The sequence below is a fragment of the Passer montanus genome, unplaced genomic scaffold, assembly GCF_014805655.1.
Source record: "Passer montanus isolate IOZ18808 unplaced genomic scaffold, ASM1480565v1 scaffold142, whole genome shotgun sequence".
Lineage (NCBI taxonomy): Eukaryota > Metazoa > Chordata > Aves > Passeriformes > Passeridae > Passer > Passer montanus.
This window is the reverse complement of record NW_024361164.1, coordinates 374,470-401,817: the sequence shown is the minus strand read 5'-3', so window position 1 is coordinate 401,817 and position 27,348 is coordinate 374,470. Positions and strand designations below refer to the sequence as shown.

The 27,348-nt window shown below is 43.8% G+C and overlaps 1 protein-coding gene across 5 annotated transcripts; it reads right to left on the bottom strand.

The window, feature by feature from the left end:
• Positions 1 to 1,591: 1,591 nt before the first annotated feature.
• Positions 1,592 to 25,446, bottom strand: CDC27 (cell division cycle 27). Of its 5 annotated transcripts, none has more exons than XM_039700569.1 (19): positions 25,246 to 25,446; positions 20,377 to 20,452; positions 17,690 to 17,837; positions 16,568 to 16,693; positions 15,519 to 15,616; positions 14,852 to 15,006; positions 14,528 to 14,742; positions 13,959 to 14,073; positions 11,897 to 12,030; positions 11,701 to 11,800; positions 11,279 to 11,486; positions 10,212 to 10,381; positions 8,780 to 8,932; positions 7,313 to 7,521; positions 6,356 to 6,473; positions 6,008 to 6,136; positions 5,246 to 5,320; positions 4,163 to 4,343; positions 1,592 to 2,930 (listed from the first exon to the last, which is right to left on the bottom strand). In XM_039700569.1, exons 1-19 carry the CDS (start codon positions 25,270 to 25,272, stop codon positions 2,848 to 2,850), a joined length of 2,520 nt encoding a protein of 839 aa, XP_039556503.1. In that variant the 5' UTR covers positions 25,273 to 25,446; the 3' UTR covers positions 1,592 to 2,847. The 5 variants fall into 5 exon arrangements, with proteins under 5 accessions (XP_039556503.1, XP_039556502.1, XP_039556506.1 ...); XM_039700568.1 differs by having other exon boundaries at positions 10,212 to 10,384; positions 25,246 to 25,445; XM_039700572.1 differs by having other exon boundaries at positions 11,897 to 12,012; positions 25,246 to 25,445.
• Positions 25,447 to 27,348: the final 1,902 nt, after the last annotated feature.

Sequence of the window (27,348 nt, the reverse complement as noted above, 5' to 3'; positions counted from 1 at the left end):
AAGCCTGCTTTTAAAAGTAATTTATTTGGATTTTCCACATCCTTTCATGAATTGCAAATATATTAACAGAAAAGACTTTTTTTTCCCCCTAGGACTGTACAATTTTTGAAATTAAAAAAAAAAAAAATCAAGTAAAGCAAAAAAAAAAAATCAAGGAAAAAAGGACAAATTACATTGTTTCAATGCAAATAGTAACACCACACCCACACTTTGCATTCTTCCACAGATTTGTTGTAAGAAAATGACAGTTCCCTAATTCTCCTCAGTGAACACTTGCTCACCTGTGGGCCAGTGTCTCCATGCTCAGCCTCCTCCTCTCTGTCCCTCCTCAAAGAGCCAAATTTTAATCCTCCAAAACTATTTTTGGGTTTTTCCTTAGAATGTAAAATAGCAGCAAGGCCTAAATGTGACCCTGGATTCTTGGGGGAAAAAAAAAATACCTTTAAGGTGGGATGAGCAAACAAAGCCAGGAATGTTTTTACGTATTAAATCTTCCAAATAGCACAAACATCCTTTGAACATCCCAGCTCAATTAAGAGCTTTTTCCAAGGGGTTGAAAGTTTTACTGCAGTTTTCAGGGAACAAATAAAAAGGAAAAAAGACCCCACAATTCCTGCATCTCTGGTCCCCACATGAACAACATTTGTTCTGGAAAAGTAAACAGCACCTGCTTTTTGTTTAGAAAATATGCTGGGAACCAAAAGGAAGCCAATTAACATGGTAATTAGCGGCATTCCACAAGTGCTGCCTGCAGACCTTAGCAGGAGGTGCTGCTCAGACTCCTCTGGTGAGGGATGTGCTGGGAAGCTGCCACGAGCTGGGAAACCACAGCAGGAGAGACTGGGAGCTCAGGAGCAGCTCCAGGGAAAGCTGAGCCCCGAGGCTGCCCCAGGAAAAGGGGAACACCCCAGGGATCCCTCAGCCCCAGGAAAAGGGGAACACCCCAGGGATCCCTCAGCCCCAGGAAAAGGGGAATCACCCCAGGGATCCCTCAGCCCCAGGAAAAGGGGAACACCCCGGGGATCCCTCAGCCCCAGGAAAAGGGGAACACCCCGGGGATCCCTCAGCCCCAGGGATCCCTCAGCCCCAGGAAAAGGGGAATCACCCCAGGGATCCCTCAGCCCCAGGGATCCCTCAGCCCCAGGAAAAGGGGAATCACCCCAGGGATCCCTCAGCCCCAGGGATCCCTCACTCCAGCCCAGATCCATCATCAGGCAATCCAGCTGATCAAAGGGCACAGAGCTCATCTCACCTCTTCTCATTCCTCAGGTTTTAGAGGGTTTTTTTTCACCCTGTGAGGAGAATTGAAGCCTATTTTTCACTGCCCATCCTCCTACCTAAAAAAAAACAAAAACCCAAACCCACCGCACCACAGAATTGTATTTTTGCTCAGACTTGGGGATGATTTTTCAAAGGATAAAGGTGTCCATGTGGTTCTGGACCAGGGAGAAGCTGGGACAGAAGAGGTGTCAAGTGGACAAGGACAGAATTCAAAAGAAATTGAAGTGTAAAGGCAACTAAGAGACACCTAAAAACCAACAGATTAAAAAAAAAAAAAAGGAAAAAAACCATTAAGACTGATCACAACAAATAGCTATGAAATTTGTATCATTCCCAATTTATTAGGCATAAATTGCTCTTTAAAACTGCTTGTATCATACACTTTCTTTATCATCACTGCACAAAGGGCACCAATTGCTGCTGCAGAATGCTACAGAGAGCAGTTTGGACTCACTAATGTGGCACAGCTTTCTCCTCTCAGAAACAGACCCTGGAGGAAAGGAAAGTGTTCCTAGAATGGAAAACTGAAAGAACAACTTACAAAAATAAGGAAAAAGACAAATAATTGCACATTTTTGCATCCTGCTTGGACCACACTTTACAAAATAGCTTTCCAAGTGATAGCAGACCTAAGGAGATACTGATCTGAGACAATTATTTGATGCCTTTGACCAAGGTTCTGATTGTATTAAGGCTTCCAGTCTTCCCACTCTCACAGGATTAAGGGTTTGATGTTTCACATTACACTGGTATCTACATTTCTCTCTTGATTTTTCCCTTTATTCATTTTTATTCTTTAAAGGGGAAGAACAAGTCAAGGGGTGCATGAAAAATGAAGCAAGGTGGTGCTGACAGAAATACAAAGTAAACACTGACCTTTCCAAAACCGGGTGAATAAATTAACTCATGGTTAGAACATGAAAGCATTTGATGAAAGCTCTGATCCTGCAATGTGATTCTCCTGCAGCTGCACCCTGGGCAGGGACAGGGCTGTTTCACGTGGCCTGACACACGCCCAGTCCTGGTTGCTCACTGGAGACACTGCAGCTTTAAGGTCATTGACACTCCCTGGCATTTCAGTTACACTACAATATGCAAAAGTCTTGAACAGCCTGTTTGTCAACACTGTCCTTGGAGAACTTGGAAATGAGGCTCAGCACTCTGCTTACCAAGAAAGACCCAAACTAAGACACATTTCTGGAAAAAGAACAAGACACCTCGTCATTAGTACTATCCCCACATCTACTGGCTTCCTTACAGCAAACCACAAGTCTGTCTTCCATGATATTTTTTTTTTTTTTCCAGCAAGGGGGAGTTCAAAACCAGCATTTTCTCCTCAAGTCACTGCCATAAATGTGTAAGAGCCAACTAGTCAGACTCAGCAGCAGCAGCTGGATATTGCACTGCCATGAACTCTGCTAAGTTCAGGTCTGAGGTGCACTCGTGGTGTCAGTGGAGAACAATGACAGTGCTGGCTCAGAGATGTAGAACCCAGGATGCCAAGGAAGGGGAGAACACGACAGTACCAGTCACACACACTCAAGCTCAGACACTGGCTCTTGGAGGTTAAAATTCATCACTTTCCACGGCGTGGAGCTGCGTGTCGTCCGCGTCCGTCATGCTGCTCTCCTGGGACTCGTCTGTGCCCACTGTGGGGACAAAGAGACCTTGGGGTCAGGGCTGTGCCACTGCAGAGCCCCCCCTGCCACCAGCCCAGGCAGGGCAGCCAAAGCATTGCCAGAAAAAATCTGCTTCCCCCCCAGATTACCTTAAATGACTTTAATTTGTCCCACGTGCCCCAAGAGGGGCACTCAGCTGAGGCTGTGGAACTTGTCCACACTTCCTCTGCACAGCCAGGGAAGCTGAACAGTGACACAGCCCAACACTTTTTTTGTTTATGCCTATTGGACAGATTAAATGGTTGGATTTTTTTCCTTTTTACATTTTTTTTCTTGGTTGGTTGGTCTTTGGGTTTTTTCCTGCACTGCTCAGGTGTGGCTCAGCAGTTCCAGTCTCTGTCTCCATCTCCTGGACAGAACAGGCTCAGCCCAGGGAGCTGGGGCTCAAAACCACCCCAGTTACAACAGCAGGGAGAGAAAAACTGGCTACTACTCTGCACTGCACTTCTGGAGAAGTTCCCATATTAAAAGGCACACAGGACCAATAAAAACCAACGTGATACACAGTTGTCACCTTTCCCTGTTTTTCAGTTGAGAATCTGGAATTGCAGGACACAGCCATTTTTCTATAAGTAAGAATCCAAATCCTGCTATAGTTCCTTCTTTGTGGGAAGAGAATTAAATTGCTTATTAGCATTTATTTTCTATCTCCACTTCAGCCTGCAGATAGGTCAACATTTATGACTGTCCATGCTTTATGGAATTTAAGTTCATAATCAAAAGCTGAGAGAAGAAAAACCTGGGCTGTTCCTTTCTGTGAATTACTCCCCACAGTGTTTTATGTTCTCTTGATCCAAATCAAACTGCTTCCATGACCTTCATCAAAAGCCACCTTTTATATTCACCCAGTATTTTGATCCAGTTTAACTTCTGAAAAAGCATCTACAGACAACTTCAGCTGCCATTCATTTACTCTGAAATTATTTGATGCTTTATGATGAAATACTTGCAGCCCTGGCAATCTCTTGCTCTCCTGGGATACTCTTAAAGCCACCCATGATTTGTATAAATTTAGAGTTACCACAATCTCTGTCCTGCTACATCTAAAGGAATTTCACAGCCCTTCACGCCACGCTTTCTGCAGGGACAACGAATGAATTCTGAGTGAAGAGCCTCCAGATCTCCAACTCACTGGGCAGAAACGTTTCACCTTTTAAGCCTGGCCCTCTGCCAGGGGCAAGGCTCCTGGCTGGAGCACAGACCTGACTCGTAGGGGTAGCATTCACTGATCTGCTCCTCGCGGGTGATGGGCTCCTCGTCGTCGGGCAGGTAGCGCTTGTCTATGGCCTCCTTGATCTGGTTGTTGGCTCCTTTGGGATCCAGGTCCATTGCCCAGGAGAAATTCATTAGGGCCAGATGTGTCTGACCCAGCTTTTTATAAACCTGAACAGGAAAAAAAAAAAAGAAAAAGAAAAGCAGAAAAGGCTACGTTTACATGAAGCTGCTACTTGATGGTTTGGGCATTGAATGGGATGTTTTATGCAAAGCAACAGAGGGTGGATATGAAAAACTTATTATGTGAGCCCCAAGGGAAATAAATATGTGTAGAAAGAGCAACTGTTTCTATTTAAAAATAAATAAAGTAGCAGCTAAGAGATTCTTTATCGTTAAGGGCACATGAGGAAGTTATTTATCTGTGTTGAGCATTTAAACAGTGAAAATACTTCAGTTTGTCTAGACATGGCCACTCATGTCAGAAAAGAGGCCCAGCTACTCCTGGACAAATACCAGTGAACACATTTCAGCACAAACCCTTTTACCTCTCTCCAGTTCAAACAAAATAAAGAAATCTTGCTGATACAGAGTTCTCCAGCTCTGTGTTAGAGGGAAGTTTGTCTTCATGCTTCCAAGTGACCAGACACTCCCCAGCAGAAAGTTACAGAAGTTATTTAAAGCTTATCAGCAGAGGTGGTGGTGGGAAGGAAGATTTCTGTCACTAGATCACTTCTCTGGCATTTCACACAAGAAAGGTTGGAATGTAGCTGCTTCTTGTTCAGTATTTCTGACACAGTGCACGTGAATGATCCAATATTTTAATAGTTACATGTGCAAATAAGCAGCTCTGCTCACTGAGGGATGGGCTACCATCTCCAGCTCTCTTTAACTGTCCTCTGCATTTAAAAGCTGGCATAGGATACAGCTGTGAGCACTAAGCCTTATTTAAAGCTTTGGGAATTTTTAGAATATTGCTCCAAGTGGAAGCATCTTAGTGACAGGCATCAAATTTTCTCATTAAGCAGCAAAGGAAACCCAAGAACTCAGGATCACAGTGAAGTTTTACCTACCTTTCCTATTAAAAAGTAAACAAGAGACTCTTTGGGAACAATCTGTTTCAGTTCTTCAAGTTCTTGTAAAGCTGACTGAAAGGTTGGAAAGAGTTTTTATATTAGGCATTTGAAACCAAACACTTTTAGTGACACTTATACTTCACTTTTAAACTAGTTCTTGATGCTAGAGCTGTTTACTGTGACAGTCACCTGGCACCATTAAGAAATTCAACTGAAAAAATATTTAGTCTGCAGTTAGAAATAAAAAAAAAGTTTTAAGTAAAGTTTTTCCTTTCAGTGTGCACACACATTTCTGAGGCAAGTTTCAAAACAGACTTGGCTTGTCTGCTGGAGCAAAAAAACACTGACCAGAGGAAAAGCTGCTGGATAAACACTGTGGGAAGGTCTATTCTAAATAGGGTTCAGGTCAGCAGGGGATCAGCCCAAAACTGCTTCACTTCTGACTTTTCACTCCACAACACAACCTTGAAAACAGCTGGTTCTTACTGCTGTAATTGGATATGGGGCAGTTGGCTGAGTTTTTTAATAATTTAATATAAATTCATGCTAGTGAGTCAGACTAAAATAATAATTTAAAAAACAACACCTGATGGCCCCAGATTTTATTACAACCAAAACATTTAATGCCACCCTGGTGAGGTGAGCATGTGCCAGGCTCTCCTGCAAGCCCTGCTGCTCCCCAGGGTGACCTGCAAACATTCAGCTCCCAAGGCACCCCCACATTCCCAGCTGCAGGAATGTCAAGGCTGCCAGACTGACCTTGTACTTCTCATTTGCAAACAACACCGAGGCTCTGTGGAATTTGCATAGTGGGTTCTTGGGGTCGATGTTGATTGCTTTGTTCAAAGTGTCCAAAGCCTTCTCAGATTTTTTCAGTGCATGTTGGACCTGGCACACAAAGAGAGAACAATTCCAAAAGGGGGAAAAAAATAACAGCTCATCTGCTGGGCAAGGACAAACCCTTCTGAGCATGTTTACTTACAACCTGCTCCTTTAGAAAAGAATTTCTGGACCAAGTCTGAACAAGCTTCCTCACAGGAAGAAAAATCCTCACCTCCTCTCCACCCCAACCCTTCTCCCCACCCAAGTGAAGTGCCAGGTACTTACTACTCCAATGTGACACAGCAGGACTGAGCTCTGAGGGTTGATATCAAGTGCTTTCTGGAAATGCATTTCTGCCAGACTGAACTTCTCCTGTTTGTAATAAATCATTCCCAACCCGTACCTGCAGCAGAGAAACAATTCTGGTAAGTAGCACTGGATTTTAACCAAATGAGTTTGTGTCAGTGAATGTGACATGGCAGGAATGGTTTATAGCCTTGCCAACCCCATCTAGGGTAGGAATGGATTTCCTGAGGGAAAAAAGCTGTCTAAAATGTTCTTTCTTTTTGTTATCCATTGTGTGGGAATGTGTGATACACAGCAAGACTGGCTGTGGAACTGCTAAATAAAAGGACATAAAAGTTATTAACTTTTACACACTCACAGATCTAACTTTTACTGCTTTATGTATTAAAAAGCTGCAAGAAACAAAGTGTGTCTTAAGGTATGAAGAGGCTGAGATCTCATCTCTCCAACTGCAACTGAGGACACACAATGCACAAAGAATGCTGCCCAACAGGACAAAATAGCTGGGGTAATACAGCCTAAACTATCAGTGAAAATAAAAAAAAGTCAATTTTTTGCCTTCCTTGTGAAAGTAGTCCCTCATCTTCTGCAGGAATGGCTTTGCTCTCCTCCAGGAGAGAAGAGTGGCTGTCCCACCCCTGGGAGTGTCCCTGGCCAGGCTGGATGGGGCTTGGAGCAGCCTGGGCTGGTGGAAGGGGTCCCTGCCCATGGCACGGGTGGGACTGGACAGGCTGGAAGGTCCCTTCCAACCCAAACCAGACTCCATGAAATCACAGCAGTGGCAGCACCCAGGAGCTGTTCTCCAGAAGGAGTTCTGCAGCCCAGAGGGCAGGGAAAAAAGGGCAGGGAAAAAAGGGCAGGGAAAAAAGGGCAGGGAAAAAAGGGCAGGGAAAAAAGGGCAGGGAAAAAAGGGCAGGGAAAAAAGGGCAGACCTACCAGGCGTTGTAGTGGCGGGGGTTGACCCTGATGGCATTTCTGAAACAGGCCAGGGCCTTGTCCAGCTCCTCTGTCAACACAAACTCGTGGCCCAGCAGGGTGTAGGCATAGGCATAGTTTGGATCCACCTGGATGGCCCTCTGGAAGAACTTGATGGCAATGTCGTGCTCCCTTTGCAAGCTGAAGCAGTTTCCTGCTGCACACCAGGCCTGGAACAGCAGGGCAGGAGCAGAACCCTTTTTACTACTCTGGGTGACTAAGTTTGAGATGAACACGTTAATCTATGCTGCTCTGAATAATTATAAATAACTTACTCCTAGGTTAAAAAGTAAAAATAGGAATAAGTCAACAGTTAGTTCAGGCTCATTCCTGTGAGGCAAGCAGGGCTAAACATATCTTCTAAAATAAATAAATGAATAAATAAACAAGCTGAATTACAGAAATGGAGAATCCATGGACACCCAATAAGTCTGCACCAATTAAATCCTTTGATGACTAATGACTAAAGCTTTTAAAGGTTGAAAAGGCCAGAAATAAAACATCTTTGATATTTAAGAGTAACAAAGGGGGAGATGGTACTTTATTTCTTCAGCCCTCTCCAAGTGACAAATCTGGAAATCTGCAGAGGAAGAATTTTAGCATCAACCTCCTCTTTCCCTGCTGCTCAGCACCCACCAAGACTGTAAATACCACAGCCCAGGGTCCCCCACTTCCCCAAATTTTTAGCATCACTGCCAAAGCACATAACTATTTTCCACTCCTTGGATTAGAATCTGCATTTCCCTCTATCCTGACTAATCTTACTACAACCACCAACTGTTCACTGAGTTTGTTTTCCACTCTCAGATGAACTAACAGGACAACATGAATTGGATTTCCTCCTCCACCAAAAAGATTTCCAATATCCTCTACAGTTTGCTCAATTCTTAAGACCACATTAATCAACTCACATATTTTATTTTTACTGTGGCACTCATTGAAAGATTTCTGAGTTTTGGCACATTGTGACTACATTACCACACACCCTGCAGTTTAATGGACTTTGGTATAAGAATGTGCAACACCATGCCTGCAAATAAATTCTAGAACAAATATTGTAAGTGCCAGTGAATTAGCTACAGCAATTAAAAGGTACAGGAAAAAGATATTCCTTATCTCTGCACACTGGCAGCAGCAAGAGTGACTGACTAACCCATGATCTTCCTGGTTGAACAATGCCAAGGCAAATTTCAATAACCATTAACAGAGAAAAGGTTCCACATAAGCTGATATATCAAATTTTAAGGAGCCATTCCAGGCATCAGCAGTTGAACAGACAACCCTGCCAGCTCCCTCTCCAGTTCTGCCATGTTCAGGTGGATTCCCACTGCAGAGTACACTGGATTAGAGCTCAAAGCTCTGTTCTGAATCACTGATTTTACTACGTACAATTCCCCTCTTCTCATTCAAGCCCACAGCATTTTGTACCTCTGGTGAGTTCTTATCCATGTCTGTCAAATCCTTAGAAAGGACTGAAAGGGCAACATCTTTCTGCAGATGCCAGAGTGTGGTTGAATAGATTTCCATGCCTTCTACTCTGTAGTTTTCAATCCTCCTCACTTCTGAAAATATTCTCTCAGCCTGAGAACAGAAATGAAACTTAAAATAAAATCCCACCCAGCAAGGCAGAGCACAGAGGTCAAGGTCCAAGGCCTCACATGCAGCCTGAGCATCCTCTTTGCTTTTTAAGTGCTCTACACAGAGCTGCAAGCCCTGAACTTTCCTTTCAAGGGAAGGAAGTGACTGTATCCCAGGATACTCATGCCAGCAGGAATGCAGCCAGCTCTCCCTCCTGCTGACTCAGCTGCATTCCTGTTTCCATCCACGCTTGTGAGAGGCAAAACCATCACCCACAAAATCAGAAAGAGTGCAACAGACTTTCATGGGTCAGTTATGACTGTTAGCCATTCCAACAAAGAGTGACAGGATAAGGGGTGATGGTTTTACACTGCCAGAGGGCAGGGATGGATGGGATTTTGGGCAGGAATTGTTCCCTGGCAGGGTGGGCAGGCCCTGGCACAGGGTGCCCAGAGCAGCTGTGACTGCCCTGGATCCCTGGCAGTGCCCAAGGCCAGGCTGGACACTGGGGCTGGAGCAGCCTGGGACAGTGGGAGGTGTCCCTGCCATGGCAGGGTGGGAATGGATGAGCTTTGAAGGCTCCTTCAACCCAAACCACCCTGGAATTCTGTGATTAAAATCTGTAGCCTCACCTTTCTAAATAATCTATGAAAGCACCCAGCATGTTCCATCTGGAAACAGACTGTGCACAGCTCAAAACCTCCCTCTCCTTTGTCTCCTGCACACATTCTGCCAAGGAGTGTTTTTAAAACTTATCAAACAGGCACATCAGCTGTCAGGACAACAGTGCCAAGGAGAGGTGAACTGTGGGATTACCCTCAACTGCTCACTTCTGATTCTGGAGCAGTTTGGCATCACCTCAGCTGTGCCAATGCTTCATTCGTGAGGCTGGAAGGGAAACTGGGTCACTGATGTGATCAGAATTAAATAGAATGGAGAGAAGTTTTTTGGTTTAGAGCTCAAATTGTTGAGTGATCTACTCTAAAACAGTGCAGTGCAAACAATTCCATCAGCACAGTGGGAGATAGAGACAGGACAAACAAGGAGGAGACCCCAACACTTGGATACAAGAGGAAGTAACATGAAAAAAAAAATTTAGGAAAGCTCAAATGAGAAAGCTCCAATGAAGCAGATTCAAGACCTAAATCCATTCCAGGTGTAACTTTTATATTTATCCATTTAACAACTGCAAAATTCTCATGGATTTTACAGGAGATCTGCAGCTTTTGTGTAAAAGTGCCAAAGCAAGGTGAGAAGAGGAAGGTTTGGCCCCCATTCCTACCTGCATGTATTCTGCCAGCTCAAAGTAAGCTCTCCCAATTTGGCACAGCACCCAGCCTGTGTTGTAGTGGTGGGATGGCAAATGGCTCAAGATATTGATGGCTTCTTTGCAGTTGTATGAGCACAAGGCTAAATAACCTTTCCCCATGTCCCGGAGAAGGCTCATCAAACCTTCTAGGAGAAAAACACAATAAATAAAAGTGGGGGAAAAAATAAAAAAAAAAGACAGCTGAGACTTATTTACTTGGAAGTGCTAATCCCAAATTCTCTCCCTTGTGCACTGCTCCTGAATTTGCCTATGAAAACCTTTCAGGAGTTTCCAAACAAGGTTTATATACTCTTAACATTATACACTTAATTAACATGAGCATGATATTCTGAATATTCTGTAAGGGAAGCTTGAAAACAACGAGTCCTTAAACTCTGGGGCTCAGGGTGAGTGGAGTTCTGCACTTCCAGCAGCTATTCCAACATTTCTTTAGGTCTGAGCAGTTTCCACAGGCCTGGTAGCCATGGATACATCCTCCTGCTGCCTGGAAACATTACTGAGCCAAAAGAGGGGAATTCAGCATTTTGCTCAGGATTTTCTGACAATTTGAATAAAGACTTGTTTTTAAACAAATGGGAAACATCAAGGGAGAACAGACCACATAAAGCCCATGTTAACAGATGACTGGGTTATGAGTAACTCCTTTGAATCAGTTTCCAAGGACAATACTGTCATAAATTATAAACTTTAAAATATTGAAGTTATACTTTATAACAATGTAACACAATCATAATAATATTACTTACACTATTATCAAAACTTATACATTGCATAACAATTTATAATACTTTATATGCTTTGAAAATACTTTCATCATTAATAAGGACCAGAGCTTGCAAGATTTATCTGCTGACAATTACCTCTCAATATTTCTTCACATGTTTCTAAGTTAATGTTGAATTAAATCAGTTTTTATCACTATACAAAGGTGAGATCTGCATGGTAAATGAAATGGGAAAGAAGCAAATACTGAAGCAACATTAAAATCCAGATATATCAGATTATGCTGTACTACAGACCTGCTGCTGCCTTCTGTAGCGTGAAAGCTTGGATTTGTGGTGCAACAGTGGAAATTTTCCCTTCTGAAATGATGGAAGAGTCCAGTTTGGTAATTTCCAAACTGTCATTTAAGTTTGGTTGAGTTATTCCTCCCTTATTTGTTTTACTTTTTGTTTTTCTGTTCGGAATCTTAGGTGGAAACTTCATTTTTAATTTTTTGCTATTTTCCTGCAAACAAGAAAAGTAAGAGTTACATATAAAAGAATCTTTTAAATCTAGAAATCTAAATTTGGGAGTGAATTGTGTAAAATTCTGTGTAACAACCATGCCCTGCTCAGTGCAGAATCTGTTCTGAAGCTATGAATCAGTGGAAATTCACAGCTGGCCCAGTGGCATGGGTGACAAAGGCAGGGATTTGCAGCACTGGGGGTTGGTTTGGTACCTTGGTTGTGGAACTATCACTGGTAAAGAGGCGGGAGCTTCGTCGAGGCAGCGCGTTGGGGGGAGCAGCAATGGTTGGGCTCAATACCTGAGGTGTTGTACTGAAAAGAAAAATGTAAAAATGACACATTGCAAGGTAAGCTCCACTTTTAACAATACCAGCTTTTAGTTTTGCTCCAGTACCAGGACTGTTTTACCTTGTCTGTGGACCAGAGCTCTGTGTTTGTGCAACGAGAACTGGAGTGACTTCCCGGCTGTTCCCACTCTGGGAGAAGACAGATTTTGTTCCAGCCTGGCTGATCCTGCTGACAGTCTGCACAACACACAGTTTCTACAGGTTTGTTATTATGTCACTCAGGAGTCTCCGTCTCTGCTGTGCCAAACCACACCCACTCCACCCACCAAACACTGCACCAGGAGAAACAGAATTATTGTAATTAATGAGAGGGCTCCCCCATGTCCAGGGAAAAGCATCCTAAGTGTTTCTCCTTCTACCTGTTAATAACAGCAAGTCTACAAAGCTTATGCACATTATTTGAAGATACAGAATCTCCATCTAATGGCAAGAAACTGTATGTTAAAGTGCTTGTGCAAGAACAAAAGGGAATTAAAATACATCATATTTGAAGGCTTTTTCCTGCAGAAAGTTGTAAAAAAACCACATAAAAATAGAAAAAGATTTTTTAATTATCCTATTCCAATCCCATTCAGAAGTCATTCACAAACTGCAAAGCACCTCAGCCTGTTTTCAGAACAGATCCTCCTCTTCATACTTTTTTTAAAAAAGCTTTAAAAAAATTATCTTTCTGCCCACTCCAGGAACACCAACATTCAATTCAGTGATGGCTGTTTGGAAGAGACACCAGAAAGGGACAAGTGGATCAACACCAGCACAAGCAATGTCAGTTTGTGCATTATCCAACCCCTAAAGCTCTGTCCTGCTCCTTTCCCAGATTCTGCTACCAGAGGATGGTTTGGGTGGCCAGGAAACTTGCCCACTCAGACAGGAAGCCCTTGGATTCATCCTAATGCTTCACTCACTTATGTAAGTGTTTCCTAGGAAACTGCCTCTGTTCAGCCACAGCTCCACCAAACCTTGCCTGACACAGAACTGGAAGAGCAAAGTGGAACTGGCACAGTCACTGTGTGCACTGGACAAAGCATGAACCAGAATTTGTTTATTGAAATGTATTTAATATTTGTGTTTTGGTAGTGGCACAGCTCCATCCGGGCAGGGCCTAAGGGTGGAGTAGTGAATTTACACCTCAGTGCTGTTGTGTCACACTCAGCAAAGCAACAAAACAGCAGCAAATCCAACTTGATTTCCTAAAGCTCTTCAGCTCTCACCTTACTAACTTTGGCTCCATTTTCAGACTCATGGAAATTTACCTTCCCATATGTGCACAGTCCAGCACAAGCCACTGTTTCCAAATGGTCCTGAGCAAGCACAGGGTGGGATTGGATCAGCCAAACAAAGCACATTCCTGACTGACTGCTTTAGCACAGGTCCCAAATTTCCCTTTCAGAATGGCACAGCATCAAGATTTGTCCAGAGCAAACATGGCAACTCAAGTTCTAATTTTGAGAGATTCAACATTATTTCAAAATAGTGCCCCCTATAAAACACCAACACCCCTCATGCAACTTGTAGATTTACTAAAAATACAAGGAAAAATCCTCAGGTTTTTGTTTTTAGAAAGGAACAAATAGTTCTTCAACTGTCACCAACATTCCACCTCTCATTTATCACTATGGCAACTACAGCAGTTTCTTCCTGAGTAAAGCAAGCATTTTTTAGTTTCCCCTACCCAAGACTTTGCTGAGTGAAACAGCACCATTCTCTCAGTCCTTCACAGACCAGCACAGGATTTTTATTGCTCTGGTCTGTAAACTACAACTCAAGAACTACTTGCAAGAGATCTGCAGCTTCAGCTCTCTTGAGGCTTCAGAAAATACATTCAATAAATAAAACAAACAATTCAAAGTCTTCACACTCCACCCTGCAAACTAAAGTTTGAATCTGCTGTTGTTGGGAAGCTTCAGTGTTTGTAGAACCCTCTGTGATGGGAGGTGGACAGAGCACAAGAGATCTTCCCTAGGTTAGTCCAGCAACTACAGCCTGGGCATCTGGGGGGGAAAACTTAGCTCACATGTTTTTTTCCTCTGTATTGTGGATTCTTTTCCTCTGGATTATGGATTTAAAGTGCACTGCCATGCCAAGCTCTGAGAAGAGCAGCTGAGCTGCAGAATGCAAGGTACCTTCTTTGAAGGTGCTCCGGTGGATGGCACATCGATGACAGAGGAGGAGTTGGTGAAGTTCTGTAAATAGGATCCATCTCCAGGGCTTGGGGTTTCTAGTGGCAAAATTCCAAAGCTGAGAACAAACCAGAGAGGAAGGGTCAGTGTGTGAATGTTAGACCTGGAGAGCTGGTCTGATGCAGGGGTTAAAACACAGACCCAGATTATGGAATATCCTGAGCTGGCAGGGACCCACAGGCTCATCAGGAGTTGGACTTCAAGAAAAGCTCTTTACAGTACCCTTTCTTCATAATAAAGTTTATTCCAGAGCAGTAGCATATTCCTTCAGAGATTTTTCAGTAAGCAGTATCTTGAATCAACAATTCCTCTCCAAATAACCAACTGCTTGTTCAAAAACCAGACAAGATCAACACCAGGAGCAAGAGCAGCTCCTGAAGCTGTTTGGGTTTCCCTTGTACAGAAATTCTAGCACCACGTGTGTCTGAGTGTGCTGTGCAGCTCCAGCCCTCCTGCTCCAAACCCCAAAGAGCAGCAGCAGCTCAGCCCTGCTGGCCACCCCAAGGACTTACCTTGGAGTCAGTGGGCTCAAAGCTGCAGGTCCCCCCAGTAAACTCCGTCCAGTTTTTGGTTTATTTTGAGCCTGTTTGGACAATATGGCAGTTCCTGACCCCAGAGGGACAGAATCTGAGGAAATCACAGCTGAGTCAATGTAAGACATGGAAGAATCTGAATTCAAGGAGGAATACTTTGAATTGGAGGACTCTAGGTTGATTCTGTTCAACTCCTGAAGAATAAAAGGCAGCTCTTAGGTACACAGGGTATAGTTTAATTAACATTTTTCAGTTAAGCTGGATAAACAACTGATTTTAGCAAATGATTTGAGCAAAACTCACAATTGTGTCCTGGGGTGTCTCCATGAGGACACTCTCAGGCTGTCTGTGGGATATGTTGTGATTAGACACCACTGTTGTGCAAGTGTTGGGCAGACAGCTGCTGAAGTTCTGTAAGGATGTTAATTTAAATGTTTGGTCAGGGTCTGGCTTTTCACCTGTAAGAGTGGAAGGAGATTTAATAGTTACTCCTGGGTCTATACACTGAATATTCAGTCTGAATCAAGGACAGGGGACAAAGCATTTTAGAAATGTTTTAAAACATTTTGTAGAATCACAGAACATTTGGGTTGGGTTGGAAGGGACCTCAAAGAACATGTCACTGCAGCCCTCTGCAATAAGCAGGGACACCCTTCACTAGACCAGGTCACTCTTTGTACTAAAGCAGAAGTATTCTTCTGTTCTTTTGCTACAAAACCCTGGACAATCATTATTTTTAATAATTTTCATATATTGTTTTTTCAAGCTATTCTCAGAAACAGGTTCTAAGTGTCTACTAAATGTAGGCTGGAAAGCTCATTTGGATTGTTAGATCCATAAATGTATAAATAATGAAGCTGGAAGAAAGCAAGACAGAAGTTTTAAACAATGGCAAAGTATTTTAAATGAACTGTTGCTCACAAAAATCTCTCCCAAGAATTACATGAGTAAAGCAGTTCTGCAGACTCACCTATTTCACATAGTGATTCAAAAGGGGACCAGAGGAAAGGATTTAAACTAAGGCTCTTTTGGTAACATTCTGATCCTTTGGCAAGCCGGTCTGTCTTGCTGCAAAAAGAAAGAAACAGTTCACAGGGAAACTTCAGAACAGCATTTTTGTTCAAGAGAGTCTTCCAGAAGAGGAGTTGAAAAACAAAAACATGTTGAGAGGCATAGAAACATTCCTCATGTTTCAAGCCCAAGAAATACTGAGTTCTTTTGAAGTTACTTGACATATTTAGACACAGTTGTCAAAAAAAGTTACATAAGCACTAGAATAGCTTGAGAATTTTCATTTTTAGGAAGATGCAGTTCTTTGCAACAGCTTGTTACTTTTCTGCCAACAGTAACCTGATTGCCAGCCTTCCAGCCATCTTAAGTATCTATGGATAATATTTTTGCAAAGAAATTAGCAGCTAAACTGAACACTTAAGTATTTGACTACAAAGAAAAAATTTGAAAATAACTGAGATATAGTAGAAAATAATTTGATAAAAAATAATTTTGAAAATAATTGAGATATAGTACAGAAGAATCCAAGAGCCCAAGTACTCCAGTCAATCATTCACATTTTCTAAAACCCTTCTTGCATCTTAGCAAAATCAAAACATCTACAATTGTCAAGTTATTCTGCCTGGCACCCTCAGAACTTTGATTTGAGGGTGAGAGCTACATACAGATAGTAAAAATCTAAATGGTAACACTGAGAAACATGCTGAGAGTTTTTCTTAGGGAAGAATACAGAGCAAATCCAAAGGTATCTAAAAGTCTCAGACTTTTGGACTGCATTCTTATCCACCCAGAAAAATTTGATTTTTGAGTCTTTGAGTGAAAATTAAAATTAACCATTCCCAAATCAGACTGATTCCACAATTATCCACTGAATTTATCACGCTCCAAAATGGTGTAACCCAGAGAGAGGTGTCTCCTGCAATGACTAAGGATATGTTTGACTAAACCTGGGCTTGGTCAAGTAAAAACCTTCCAACTTTATTGGGCAAAATGAAAAAGCAACTTTACCAGTAGACATGTCCCAGTAAGGAGAGTGTAAAGCATGCAGAATCACCAAACTCCATAACAATGTCATCATGGCTTTTCTGTTTATTCAACACTCCACCAGACAAGATCTGCTCTCCTTCTGCAAGCCTTTTTAAAAAACAAGAGGTTTAAAGGGGTTACAAGGCTCACAGTACTGGCAGTCCAGTGTTTTCACCCTGCTGCAAACAAAAACAGAAATCCACTGTCAGTGTTCACAGGTTTTGAACCACAAACCAGTTCCTGCAAACGAACATTAAATAACCCATGGATTCCTCTACAACAGGGAGGTTCAGGACTCTGCAGTCAAACAGCTCTACTGGGAGGGAAGAAAAACAAAACAAAGCCAAAAGCAGAAGCACAAAATTCAGCATGACTTTTCCAAAAGTGATCAATCCTAGCACGAAGGACAAGAGACTCTTCAGACACTTGATCTTTGCAGGTGCTTTATCTGAGTAAAACCAGTGCTTAATTTGGCTTTGTTTCCCAAAGAAATGCAATCTGTAAGGCCCCCATGCACTGAGCTAAGAGCCAGTGTTGGGACATGGCAGAGATCATGGATTTTAATGCCTTTCTTTCTTGCAAGAAGGGCTCAAAAGGAGAATAAAAGGTCAATTTTCACCTCCTCCACCTGCAGGAGCAGCAGCTCTCATACAGAATGGACCACTGGATATCAGGCTTCAAAATCACTTTATACAACTGCTGGGGTGGGAGACATTTTTCAGGCATCTGAGCCCAAACACCTGAGCAAACAAATCTCCTTTTCTTGCCACCACTTGAAATTTTACTTGTAGGTGTATTTTTCTATCAGCACAGACCATCCCCACAAGAAAATAAGGCAGAGTTGTATAAATGAGGTCTGTTTTCTCTCTACACAGCTTGGCAATTCCTGCCTAAGTTACTCAGCAACTTTTAGAGGTTTTTTGCAACATGGGTTAATGCTCATTAGATCCATATCTGAAAGCAAAATAAATTGAACTCATAACCTTTTGTGCTGAAGGACCAATGAATTTCTCGTTTATACAAGACAACATCTTCCAAAGAGAAATCCAAGCTAAAAAATAAATCCATTTGTAACCCTGGCCAGAACATGAAGGATTTACTTACTTGCTGAGGTCCACACAACATTTTGCAAGCAGGTATTTACACTGGGGGGTGGTACAGCTGTGTCCCTTTAGGAGCCTGTAAGCTTTGTAGGCCTTTCCTGAGCGGTAGTAACACGTTGCCAGTAAAAACAGTGCTTCTTCTGAGTGTACTGCAAAACAAAAGCCTCAGTTAGATGTTAATCATTTTAGTACAAAAAATTTGGGGGCAGGGAGTAAAAGCCAGTTATGGATAAGATGGAAGAAAATGGGTATTGGTGTTAGGAATTAATTCCTGAATGAAGTCTTTATCTGTTGGTGATTATCAAACTCCCTATGCCATTTCCTTGGCTAGTCACATGAACTCTTTACATCTACAACTTTAAAGGAACTTTGATCCTTCTGGCTACCCAGGCTGAGCAAGTGAAGAGCCAGCTTGCAGTCAGAACAGCAGCAAGCCAAGGAAAGCAGCCAGGCCAGAGCTACTTTAGCAATCTGCTGGCCACACCAAGACTGACTTGGCTCAGAGTGTCACCACACTGGAGCTATTTAGAATTGATGTCTGTTTCCAAATTTTCTTCCACTGCAATGAATTATGTACCACACTGAGGATGTTCTACTCAAAGAGCTTGACTTGGCACCCAGGTTTGAGACTGAGCTCAGACCCACTCATGATTACACCACAAAGGACAGACTCAGCCCCTGAAGTAACTTTAATCCTTTCTGCAAACTCACAGATTTTTTATATCCATTGTGGCTTAACCCACTCTGTACTTCCCCAAATGTTACACTCAAATCACCCTCACACAATGATATTTTAAATCAAAAGCTGTGTATAAACACAAGCAACTTCAAACTCCAACCACTTAATAAACTCACATTACCTTTATACTTTTCAGAAGACATTATCCTGCAAATGGAATTCAGCATTAAATAAACAATTGTGATGTTTGTTCACCCCCCTATAGGGAAATCTTTTGAAAAATCAATATGAGCTCTGTATGAAAACCTCTTTGGGAATCTGCCCAAATCCTTTGCTTCACTGAAAACTAACTATTTTAAGTTTTTGTCATCACCTGAACAGTGACAGTGGAAACAGAAGACCCAAACAGAGGTCATTTTATTAGCCTTATCCTAAAAACACCAGAAGACCTTTCTGAAAATTCAAGCTAAATCAATTTTTATCCACTGCTTTAACAGACTTTGAGAGCTCTGGGAAACGACCAAGCCACAGATGTCCCATCAAGGACAGTAATTGCAGGTAGACTTAAAAGAAGTTTTTTCTCAGGGTGAAATCACTCCTGCCAACATGGAGCCACTGTATTCAAGTTCTGCAGCTTCCCCTTTGCAGTGTAACCACTTATTTTAACCAGGAGCCAGATGTTTTGTTAGCAGTTAATTGCTTGCACCAAGTGTCAGCATTCATGCTGCTTTCTCTCAGCACTGCTGGCCACTGAAAAAGGCTGTTTGAAGTGTTCTTGCAGAGAATTATTCTGTAAAGATGTGTCACTATCAAGTCTGGTATTTTTCTCCTGGCTGCTACAAAAAGTGGATTCTCTTTGTTCTGAAAACCTTGGCAATTACCTTCAATCTACCATTTCCCTGCACCTCACAGTGTGTTGTGTTCAGGGGAGCTCTGTCATCCCTAAAATACTATTTTCTTCATAAACACCTGGATTATCAGGTTCCATAATACTCTACACAATATTTCTCATTTTGCCACCAGATCAAACACCTCAGATTCCACTTGTAACCCTGTCACAAGGAGAAAGAAGCCTTTATTTCTCAAAACTTAAGTCTGTGCTTCCATTGTTAAGAACTGCATTGTGGGCAGAGCAGGCAAAATATTTCATTACAAAACAGAGCATGAAATAGCTTATACAGTTTAATTCAAGCTATAAGCTCAGGTTGTTTAGCATGAGAAATTATACAATGCTTGCATTTTAGCTTAAGGATTGGAGGTTTTTTTATGTTAGGGGTTAGGGAACAATACCTTTCAAAACAGAGAAGGAAAGCTGACCACCAGTATCAAGGAAAAGAAGTACAGAAGAACAAAAAGCTTATCTGAGGTCATGGAGAAAAGGTTAAAGAAATAAAAGGTGCTAGAACACTTCAAAAAAGTGTTTGAAGGACCCAAAGAAAGCAGAGATTTGTGTTACTGCTGCCTGCTCCCTGTCCAAGACCCCAGCCTTTACAATGAAGTAACAATTAGCAGGGATTCAGCAGGAGATACCTGTTCCATATGTTCTGGTTCTCACTGTCTCAATTTCACAGTGCTTTTCTCTCCCCATCACAAGACTCTCTTTGAGCCAATCAACATATCTGAGCTGCATTATCAGCAAAGACAGCTTTCAATGTCAAGCCAATTTGTCGAATTTGTGTGCTGCATCTATCCTCAAGTGCCCTTGGAAGAATGCAATGCTTGAGGGTTATTAAAAAACCCCCAACATTCTCCCATTTGATACCATAAACCAGATCACTGTAAACACTACACTTAAACACACAAATCTGAATTTAATTTAAGGAGATTTTACTGTAAAATAACTGTTACATGAGTTGATTTTTCTCACCTAATCACAAGGCATTCCTCTACTTTCCCCAAAGCTAAACTTCATTATCAGAACAGGAGGAAAATAAAGCAGGAGCAGAGGCTCACAAATCCCAAATTAAAATTGAAAAAAAGCATTAGTTTTATAATTGCAAAGTACACACCTTCTGCATACAACCTCTCTGCCAGGAACACGGCGTCGCGGTACGCGTAGTGGTTCAGTGCTTGCCAGATAGCAGCCTGCAAGGCAAGAAAACCATCTTCATTTAGTGGGCAGCTCTGAAAATGCAAAAAACATTACCTCTTACTGTCAAAAAGGCAAAGGTCAGCTCGGTTTTATAGAGCTATAAAATGAAAGGGGAGGATAAACTTGCTGGCCAAGTTGTATTTGTTTCAGCTATTAGTAAGGAGGTTTAAAAAACCCCACCAAAACCCCACCAAACTCTTCATACATAGAAGTAATGTATCAACCTTAGAATGTTTCTCACTCATTACCAGCCACAATCATCCAAACCTCACCAAAACCCCACCAAACTCTGCAGTGAATGTATCAACCTCAGAGTGTTTCTCACTCATTACCAGCCACAATCATCCAAACCCCACCAAACTCTGCACTGAATGTATCAACCTCAGAGTGTTTCTCACTCATTACCAGCCACAATCATCCAAACCCCTCAGAAATTACTGAGTCTTAGCCTGGTGCACAACTCAACACCGCACAACAACAGCTTCAGTGAAGATAAAACCAAAATCCAACCCCAAGTGGTCAGAGTATCCCATTAGAGCATCTCCCCAGGATGCCAAACCAAAGCCCAACAGGCCCAGAAACCTCTCAGTGCTGGTCAAGATGAGACTTGTGTTGATTACACAGAGCCATTTTGCAGTAGTTTTGCTATTAATGATCCCAAACAAGATCTGAACTTATGAATTCAAGGCACTGTGATCTAGAATTTCTCTAATACTCATCAGCAACCAAAGACAAATAGAATTTGCTTCTAAAACCCATGAGACACTCCAAAACTAAAAGAAATCTTCCACAGGGAAAGCAATGCTGCCCTGCAGCGCTATTCCCAGCTGGAAAGGCAAGTGCCAATTTCATCTACCAAAAAAAAAAAAATTAAAAAATCCAAACATCACAGAGTTACATGTACCATATGCTACTTCTTCCAACACAAACTTGACAAACACAGGGTGTGAAAACTGTGCAAGTTCTCTTCACGGGAAGCCCACACAGCCGTCATGAACAGCACACACCAGGGCTCCCAAGTACTACAGGGAATATTACAAACAAATCTCTACAGAGAATCTGGTTTTTTCCTACAAGTAGATCCCAAAAATATGCTTAAGAAGTCTACAGGTGTTTTTAAGCTTGTGTGGAAGCATTTGGACGTATTTAAAAGTGAATTCTCCTTGCAATACAAACACACTATTGTTTCTCTCTGCTTGTGTTCCACATTTCAGATAACTGAGCCTCCCTGCTGCCTTGAAAGGATCCCAGGCTGAAGGTGGTTCCATGCCCTGCACACAGAGCAGGACAAACAGGCAGATAGAAGGTCAGGCTTACAATCTTTTAAGCCATCCTGAAGCCAGAGCAGCCCAAGGTCTCCCATTTCTCTTGCTCCCAAAAGCAGCTCTTCCTTCACCAAGCCACAAGTGACGTTTCGATGAATCCAGCCAAGTTGTGGCAGGTTAAAACTCCTGTCTTTGCAGGGTTGTACCTCAGCCAGCTTACAAAACAAAGGTGTGGGGGTGGCAGTGGGAAAATCAGGGTCATCTGACTGCTGAAACCAGAGCAAGTTGCCAGGAACAATCCTGCCAAAGGCTAAGAGGGGACACGAGCGATTTGGGGCTATGTCACAGCCACTTCGGAAGAGTTACACTACACCCTGGCTCAAATAACAATTGTTGTGGAGCAGAGTCCCAGTGAAAGCAAGAAACAGGCTGGTAGAATGCCTGTTCTTTAGCAATTATCATTTTGCAGCCCAAAATGTGCCTCCTGCCCTCAAGTGACCCATGCTGGAGTCTGGATCCTCACACACACTCTCCTAAAAGAGCAGGAAGAGGAAAGGAAGGCAGCAGGGAATCAGCCATACCTATGCAGCAACAATTTTCCACGAGAACAGATGTCTAAACCACGACTGTGCCTCAAAAAAAGAGGATTTCTTGCCCACTGTCTAGGACAGGAACATTAATCTCAATATAGAACAGTAATATAGTTTGTTCTAGAAGAAGCACAATGCATATACACAGCACTAGTGGTACAGAATTCCTAACCCACACCAGAAGAGTGTTCTCAGCCCTGTTCTCAGGAAGGAAAAAAAGTTGGAAGTGGTTCCATAGGAAGGAAACACTTCATAGTGGAGGAAAGGAAAAAAGCTGGAAGCATTTCCACATTTTATTCAAGTGTGCTTGCAGACAAGGATGAACCTCCAGGTCCTAATCACTCTTTGAAAAAATAATTAATTTGAAATGCAAAATGAACAGGGAATTCCAAAACTACCACACACAGCCCTGCAGCAAGGCATCTTCAGAAAGGAGAGCAGGAAAATAAAATCACATTCAGACAGGTCCATCTTCTACCCAGAAAATCCTGTGCATTGTCCAAGTGTCACTTCATATCTAAGCCAAAGAGCTCTTGAGAGATGTTCTCTTCTGACAGTTCTACAACCTTGGAAATTGTTTTCCAAGCTGTTTAGCCTATATTGCCATGCTAAGCAGATTGTGCCACGATTTCAGTCTTGAGGGTGGGCAGGGAGGAGGAGAGCTCTGGCATGGGCTGTGCTGCATTCCCCAGTTACACAAACTCACACGTTGGTCCTGCAGCTTGCAGCCAAGTTCGAGCACCATTCCAGTGAGTCACAGCACACGATCACCTTGAACAGCTAAATTCCAAGCAAAGTGCTCATTTTCTTTCCAAGATGTTTTTCAGAAGTGTTTGGAAGGCATCCAGCCTGTTTCTTAGCACATGGGACACAGTTTTATGCTGGAGCTGAAGGGTTTTAAATCGACCATATCAGGAAGTACAGCACAGGGCTGTAAACTCTGGCATTCTGTTCAACTTAAAAGAATTTTAAAAGTTAGCAAAAACCTAACCAGTGGCCAGAATGCTTTCTGGGACATTAATTTAATGTAATTAAAGCACAACATTTTTAAGGCTACATACAAACATAAATTCTGTTATTTATCTGTCACACTGTGACAAATAAGTAACAGCACAGCTGTGAGGATGTAAGGATGACAGTTTTTTTCCTGGAATGCTGAGCCCTGTAGACATCTGAAAGGCTGGGAGAGAACAGACAAACAGACAGGAAAAATCTCTGCAATGACAAAAATGAGAACTAGTGTCAACTTCCCCAATCATTTCATTTAAGAAAATTATAAAAACAGAGCTAAGGACATGGACTTCCCAGCTAAACTGGGAATTCAGAAACGCAATGGACTTTACCCAGTCAGTCACAAATAATTCCTAAACTTACCAGCTCTCCTGTAAGCAAGGAACAGCAGTAAAACTGACAGCACAGAACTACTGCTAAAGGAATGATCTGTCATTTAAAAGCAGAATCTAAATAGATGTAGCCAATCTAAATAGAGACATTCAACACAGCAAAGCCTCATCAAAACATCCAAGCAGGGAAGAGGTTAAGAATGGAGAACAGCATTAGAGGGGCCTGTACCTTGCTGAAATACCACAAGACCCCACATCTCTATCAGGGAGCTCTCAGGAGAGCAGATATTTCCACTTGGACAGTCGAGTTAGCACAGCACTGGAAACATTTGGTATTGTTTCCTGTCAGCTTCACTCACTCACACTGCAGTGCACTCTTCCTTCCTTTTCTATTGTAATCCCATGTTTTCCTAGAATACCCAACTGGTGCAAAACAACCAGCCCAGCTCCACAGCTAACACCAGGGCTGCAGGATAGCACCAGGGGGCCAAAAGCATTTCCAGCACTGATCCCTGCTCTCAGAGGGGATGAGGAGAGCGGTGGCATCAAGGACACAAACCCCTGGTCTACAAAAGTGCCCTCACTGCCACCATCTTCCACAGCCAGGGTCAAGTCAGCAGGATGGTTGGTTGTCCACAGGAGCCTTTCTTCCCCTTCCACCTTTTCATTAGAAAGAAAAGAGCCAAAAGCAAGAATTCTCATTATGTTCATTACAGAACACAATTGTGTTTTAACAAGACACTGCTGCCAGGAACCTCTTGCTGTAACTAGAAAAAAAAGCCCAAAACATCCTGTTAAAATGCTAAAAATATATTTTAAAAAAGCATGGGAACATGAATGAGATGACTGATTAATTTAGATTACGGCTGTAACTAGAAAAAAAAAAAGCCCAAAACATCCTGTTAAAACGCTAAAAATATATTTTTAAAAATCATGGGAACATGAATGAGACGACTGATTAATTTAGATTACAAATAGTTAGAGAATGGGCATACAGGAACTGCGGAAAGAAAAAGCAGTTCTTAATTCTGCAAATCACGACTTTTGGATGGGAAGGCTCAGCACAAGAACAGGAAACCCACCAGAGTAACTGCAGCGAGACTGAAACACGAGAGAAAAACGGAATTCATATTATTTTCTCTCCTAGGTCTCCTATTAATAAAAAAAAAACCAAAAAAAACACCACAACTCCTTGGGAAGAAGGAACGTCCTTCACTCGCACGGCACGGAGGGATCCGAGCACGCTGCGAGCATTTAAACACGACACGGCAGAGAACGCAGAAAGGTGAGCGAAGTATCAACAGGTCTCCCGGGGGGCCCTTTCCCGGGAGCCGAACCGGGAAGCTCCCTCAGGGGCCCGAACACCGACAGCTCCCTCAGGGGCCCGGGGGGCACAGGGGCGAGCGCGGCCGGCCCGGGGATGGCCACGGCAAGGGGAAGCCCGGCGGGTCCGGCAGCAGGAGGAGCTGGAGGTCCTGCGGGCCCACCGGCCGAGGAGCCGCCGGGAGCGGCGCGGAGCCCCGGCCCCGGAGCGGCCTAACCCGGGCCGGGCCAGGCTTTGGGGCCTGAGCCGCCCGGGGGTCCGTACCTGGACGGGTTCCTGCAGCACCGTCATCCTGCTCTCCCCGGCCTCCGCCTCCTGGTCGCTGAGCCCGAGCGGGGTGGCCCCGGTCCCGGCCCGGCTCAGAGAGAGTCACGGCGGGGCCCGGCCCGGCCGCGGCTCATTTGAACCCGCACCGACCGTTACCGGAGCGAGCGAGGCCGGCGGGCGCCGAGTCCGCCCGAACCGGCGGCGGAAATACCCGAACCGTCCGCCGGAAATACCCGAAGGTGCAGGCGGAAAGAGCCGAGCGGCGACGGAAAACAGCTGGGAAAGCCGCGCTCGGCAGCCGGGAGGAAACTCGGTGCCGGAGATGGCCGAACTTGGGCGGAGATGGCCGAGCTGAGACGGAGATGGCCGAGGTAGAACGGAGAAGTCCGAGCAGAGACGGAGATGGCCGAGCGAGGACGGAGATGGACGAGCGTGAGGGGGCCTGTGGCTCGTCCCTCAGAGCGCTTTTGCGCCCGTGGAGTGCAGAACTTGCTCTTGGTGCCACACAACGGGCTCTGGGCATCCCCAGGTGTGTCGGGTGCTGGTTCGAGGGCTCCCTCCTGCCATCGCCAGTGCGTCCTGAGCCAGCACGGGCCAGGTCCTGTCCCCGTCCCTGAGGGGTCCGTGCTGAGGTGCTCCCCACATAGGTTCAACCACAAAATCGCAGGATCATGTGGGTTGAGAAAGACCTCCCAGATCATCGAGTCCAACCTGTGACCACCTTGTCGAGCACTGAGTGCCACGTCCAGTCAGTCCTTGGACATCTCCGGGCATAGGGACTCTCTCGACAGCCCCTTCCAATGTTTAACAATGAAGAAATGAAGAAATTCCTCGTGATGTCCTCATATCCAGGAGTAAAACTGGCCTACCAGGGTGTAAGTACAAGGCAGGTAATTTGCCAGTTACAGCTTGGATGTGTTTGAAGGTGCGACATCTGGCACACAGAGCTTTGGCAAAAGAATGAAATAAAGATGCACGAGTAAACCTCAATTTATTAAATGTACTGACCTATCAATAAATAGGTCTCCAAATCCTTCTGTGGGCTTGCTGAATCAGCCGTTACAGCACCCCGATGCACACACACACTCTGTGCTCCATCTTGCACTCAGGCCCCAAGGTCAGAGCCTTCTGAAAGGTGTAGTTAGAAATTTGTTAATTGGCAGCAAATCTGCGGGTGTTTGCGTTCAGGGTGTGAGCAGGCAAAGCTTTCTTCAATCCTTCACCTGAGACAAATAGCAAATTTTAACTGCAGAGCGGGATGGACCCCTGGTTTCCTAATCAGGTCCATCCAAGTCATTTTGCCAGACAAAAGGAGGGTGTGAGTAACATGACTCCTGCTCTGGAGGCCTTTGGCCTCACTGATGGTGATGATGGTGGTGTGTGTACGTGGTCCAAGGAAGGAGCACAGTCCATGTTCACCCTCCTCCTGATCTCGTGCACTGCAGATAACTCCTCCTGGGGATGAAAGCTGGCTCCATCTGTCTCTCCCATTCCCCGGGCCACAGAACTGACATCCAGACCTTCTTTGGTATGAGAATGTGTCTTATCACAGCCTGAGGAGATACAGGCTCTCCGGAGCGTGGGGGCTCCTTGTGCCTCTCCTCAGAGTCCCCTGGAATTCATGTAAAGCATCCAAACTGGAAAAGGTCAGTGTTTGCTGTTGTCTTTGGACATCTGGATTTACAGAGGCTCCTCAGTCCTCCAGTGCAGTTCTGCCTGTGGGTCACTCTCTGGCACCCACAGATGCTTTTAGAAATGTCCATGGGACTAAAGCTGCTCTCTCTGTGGAATCCTCAACTTTTCCAGAGGGGGAGGGAGGCAGCCTTGCCAGGGGAAGAGGCAAGGAGGCACAAGCAGAGGTACAGACATACATACTGTGCCTGTTCAAGTGCATCATTCCAACCTGCTTTGCTACAAACCAGCTCTGCTTTATCTTAAAAATTCACAACAGGTCCCTAAAGTGAAGTGTGGCTGGCTCTTCCCTCAGGGGGGCTTCAAAGCTGGATATTTCCCACGGAAAACCATTTTCCTGTAGTTCTGTCATCTCCCACTGCTTGCTTTCTGTCTGTCTCTTTGCAGGTCTCACTTTGGTTTTAATTT

Bases quoted from the DNA above. Each gene is read 5' to 3' on its own strand.
- CDC27 (XM_039700568.1), bottom strand. From the start codon at position 25,272: ATGACGGTGCTGCAGGAACCCGTCCAG. The intron at 14,074-14,527 runs GTAAGTCCTTGG...GTTTGTTCTCAG, and splicing joins TTGAGCCCACTGACTCCAAG to CTTTGGAATTTTGCCACTAG. The intron at 6,474-7,312 runs GTAGGTCTGCCC...TCTCTGCTGCAG, and splicing joins CCCCGCCACTACAACGCCTG to GTACGGGTTGGGAATGATTT.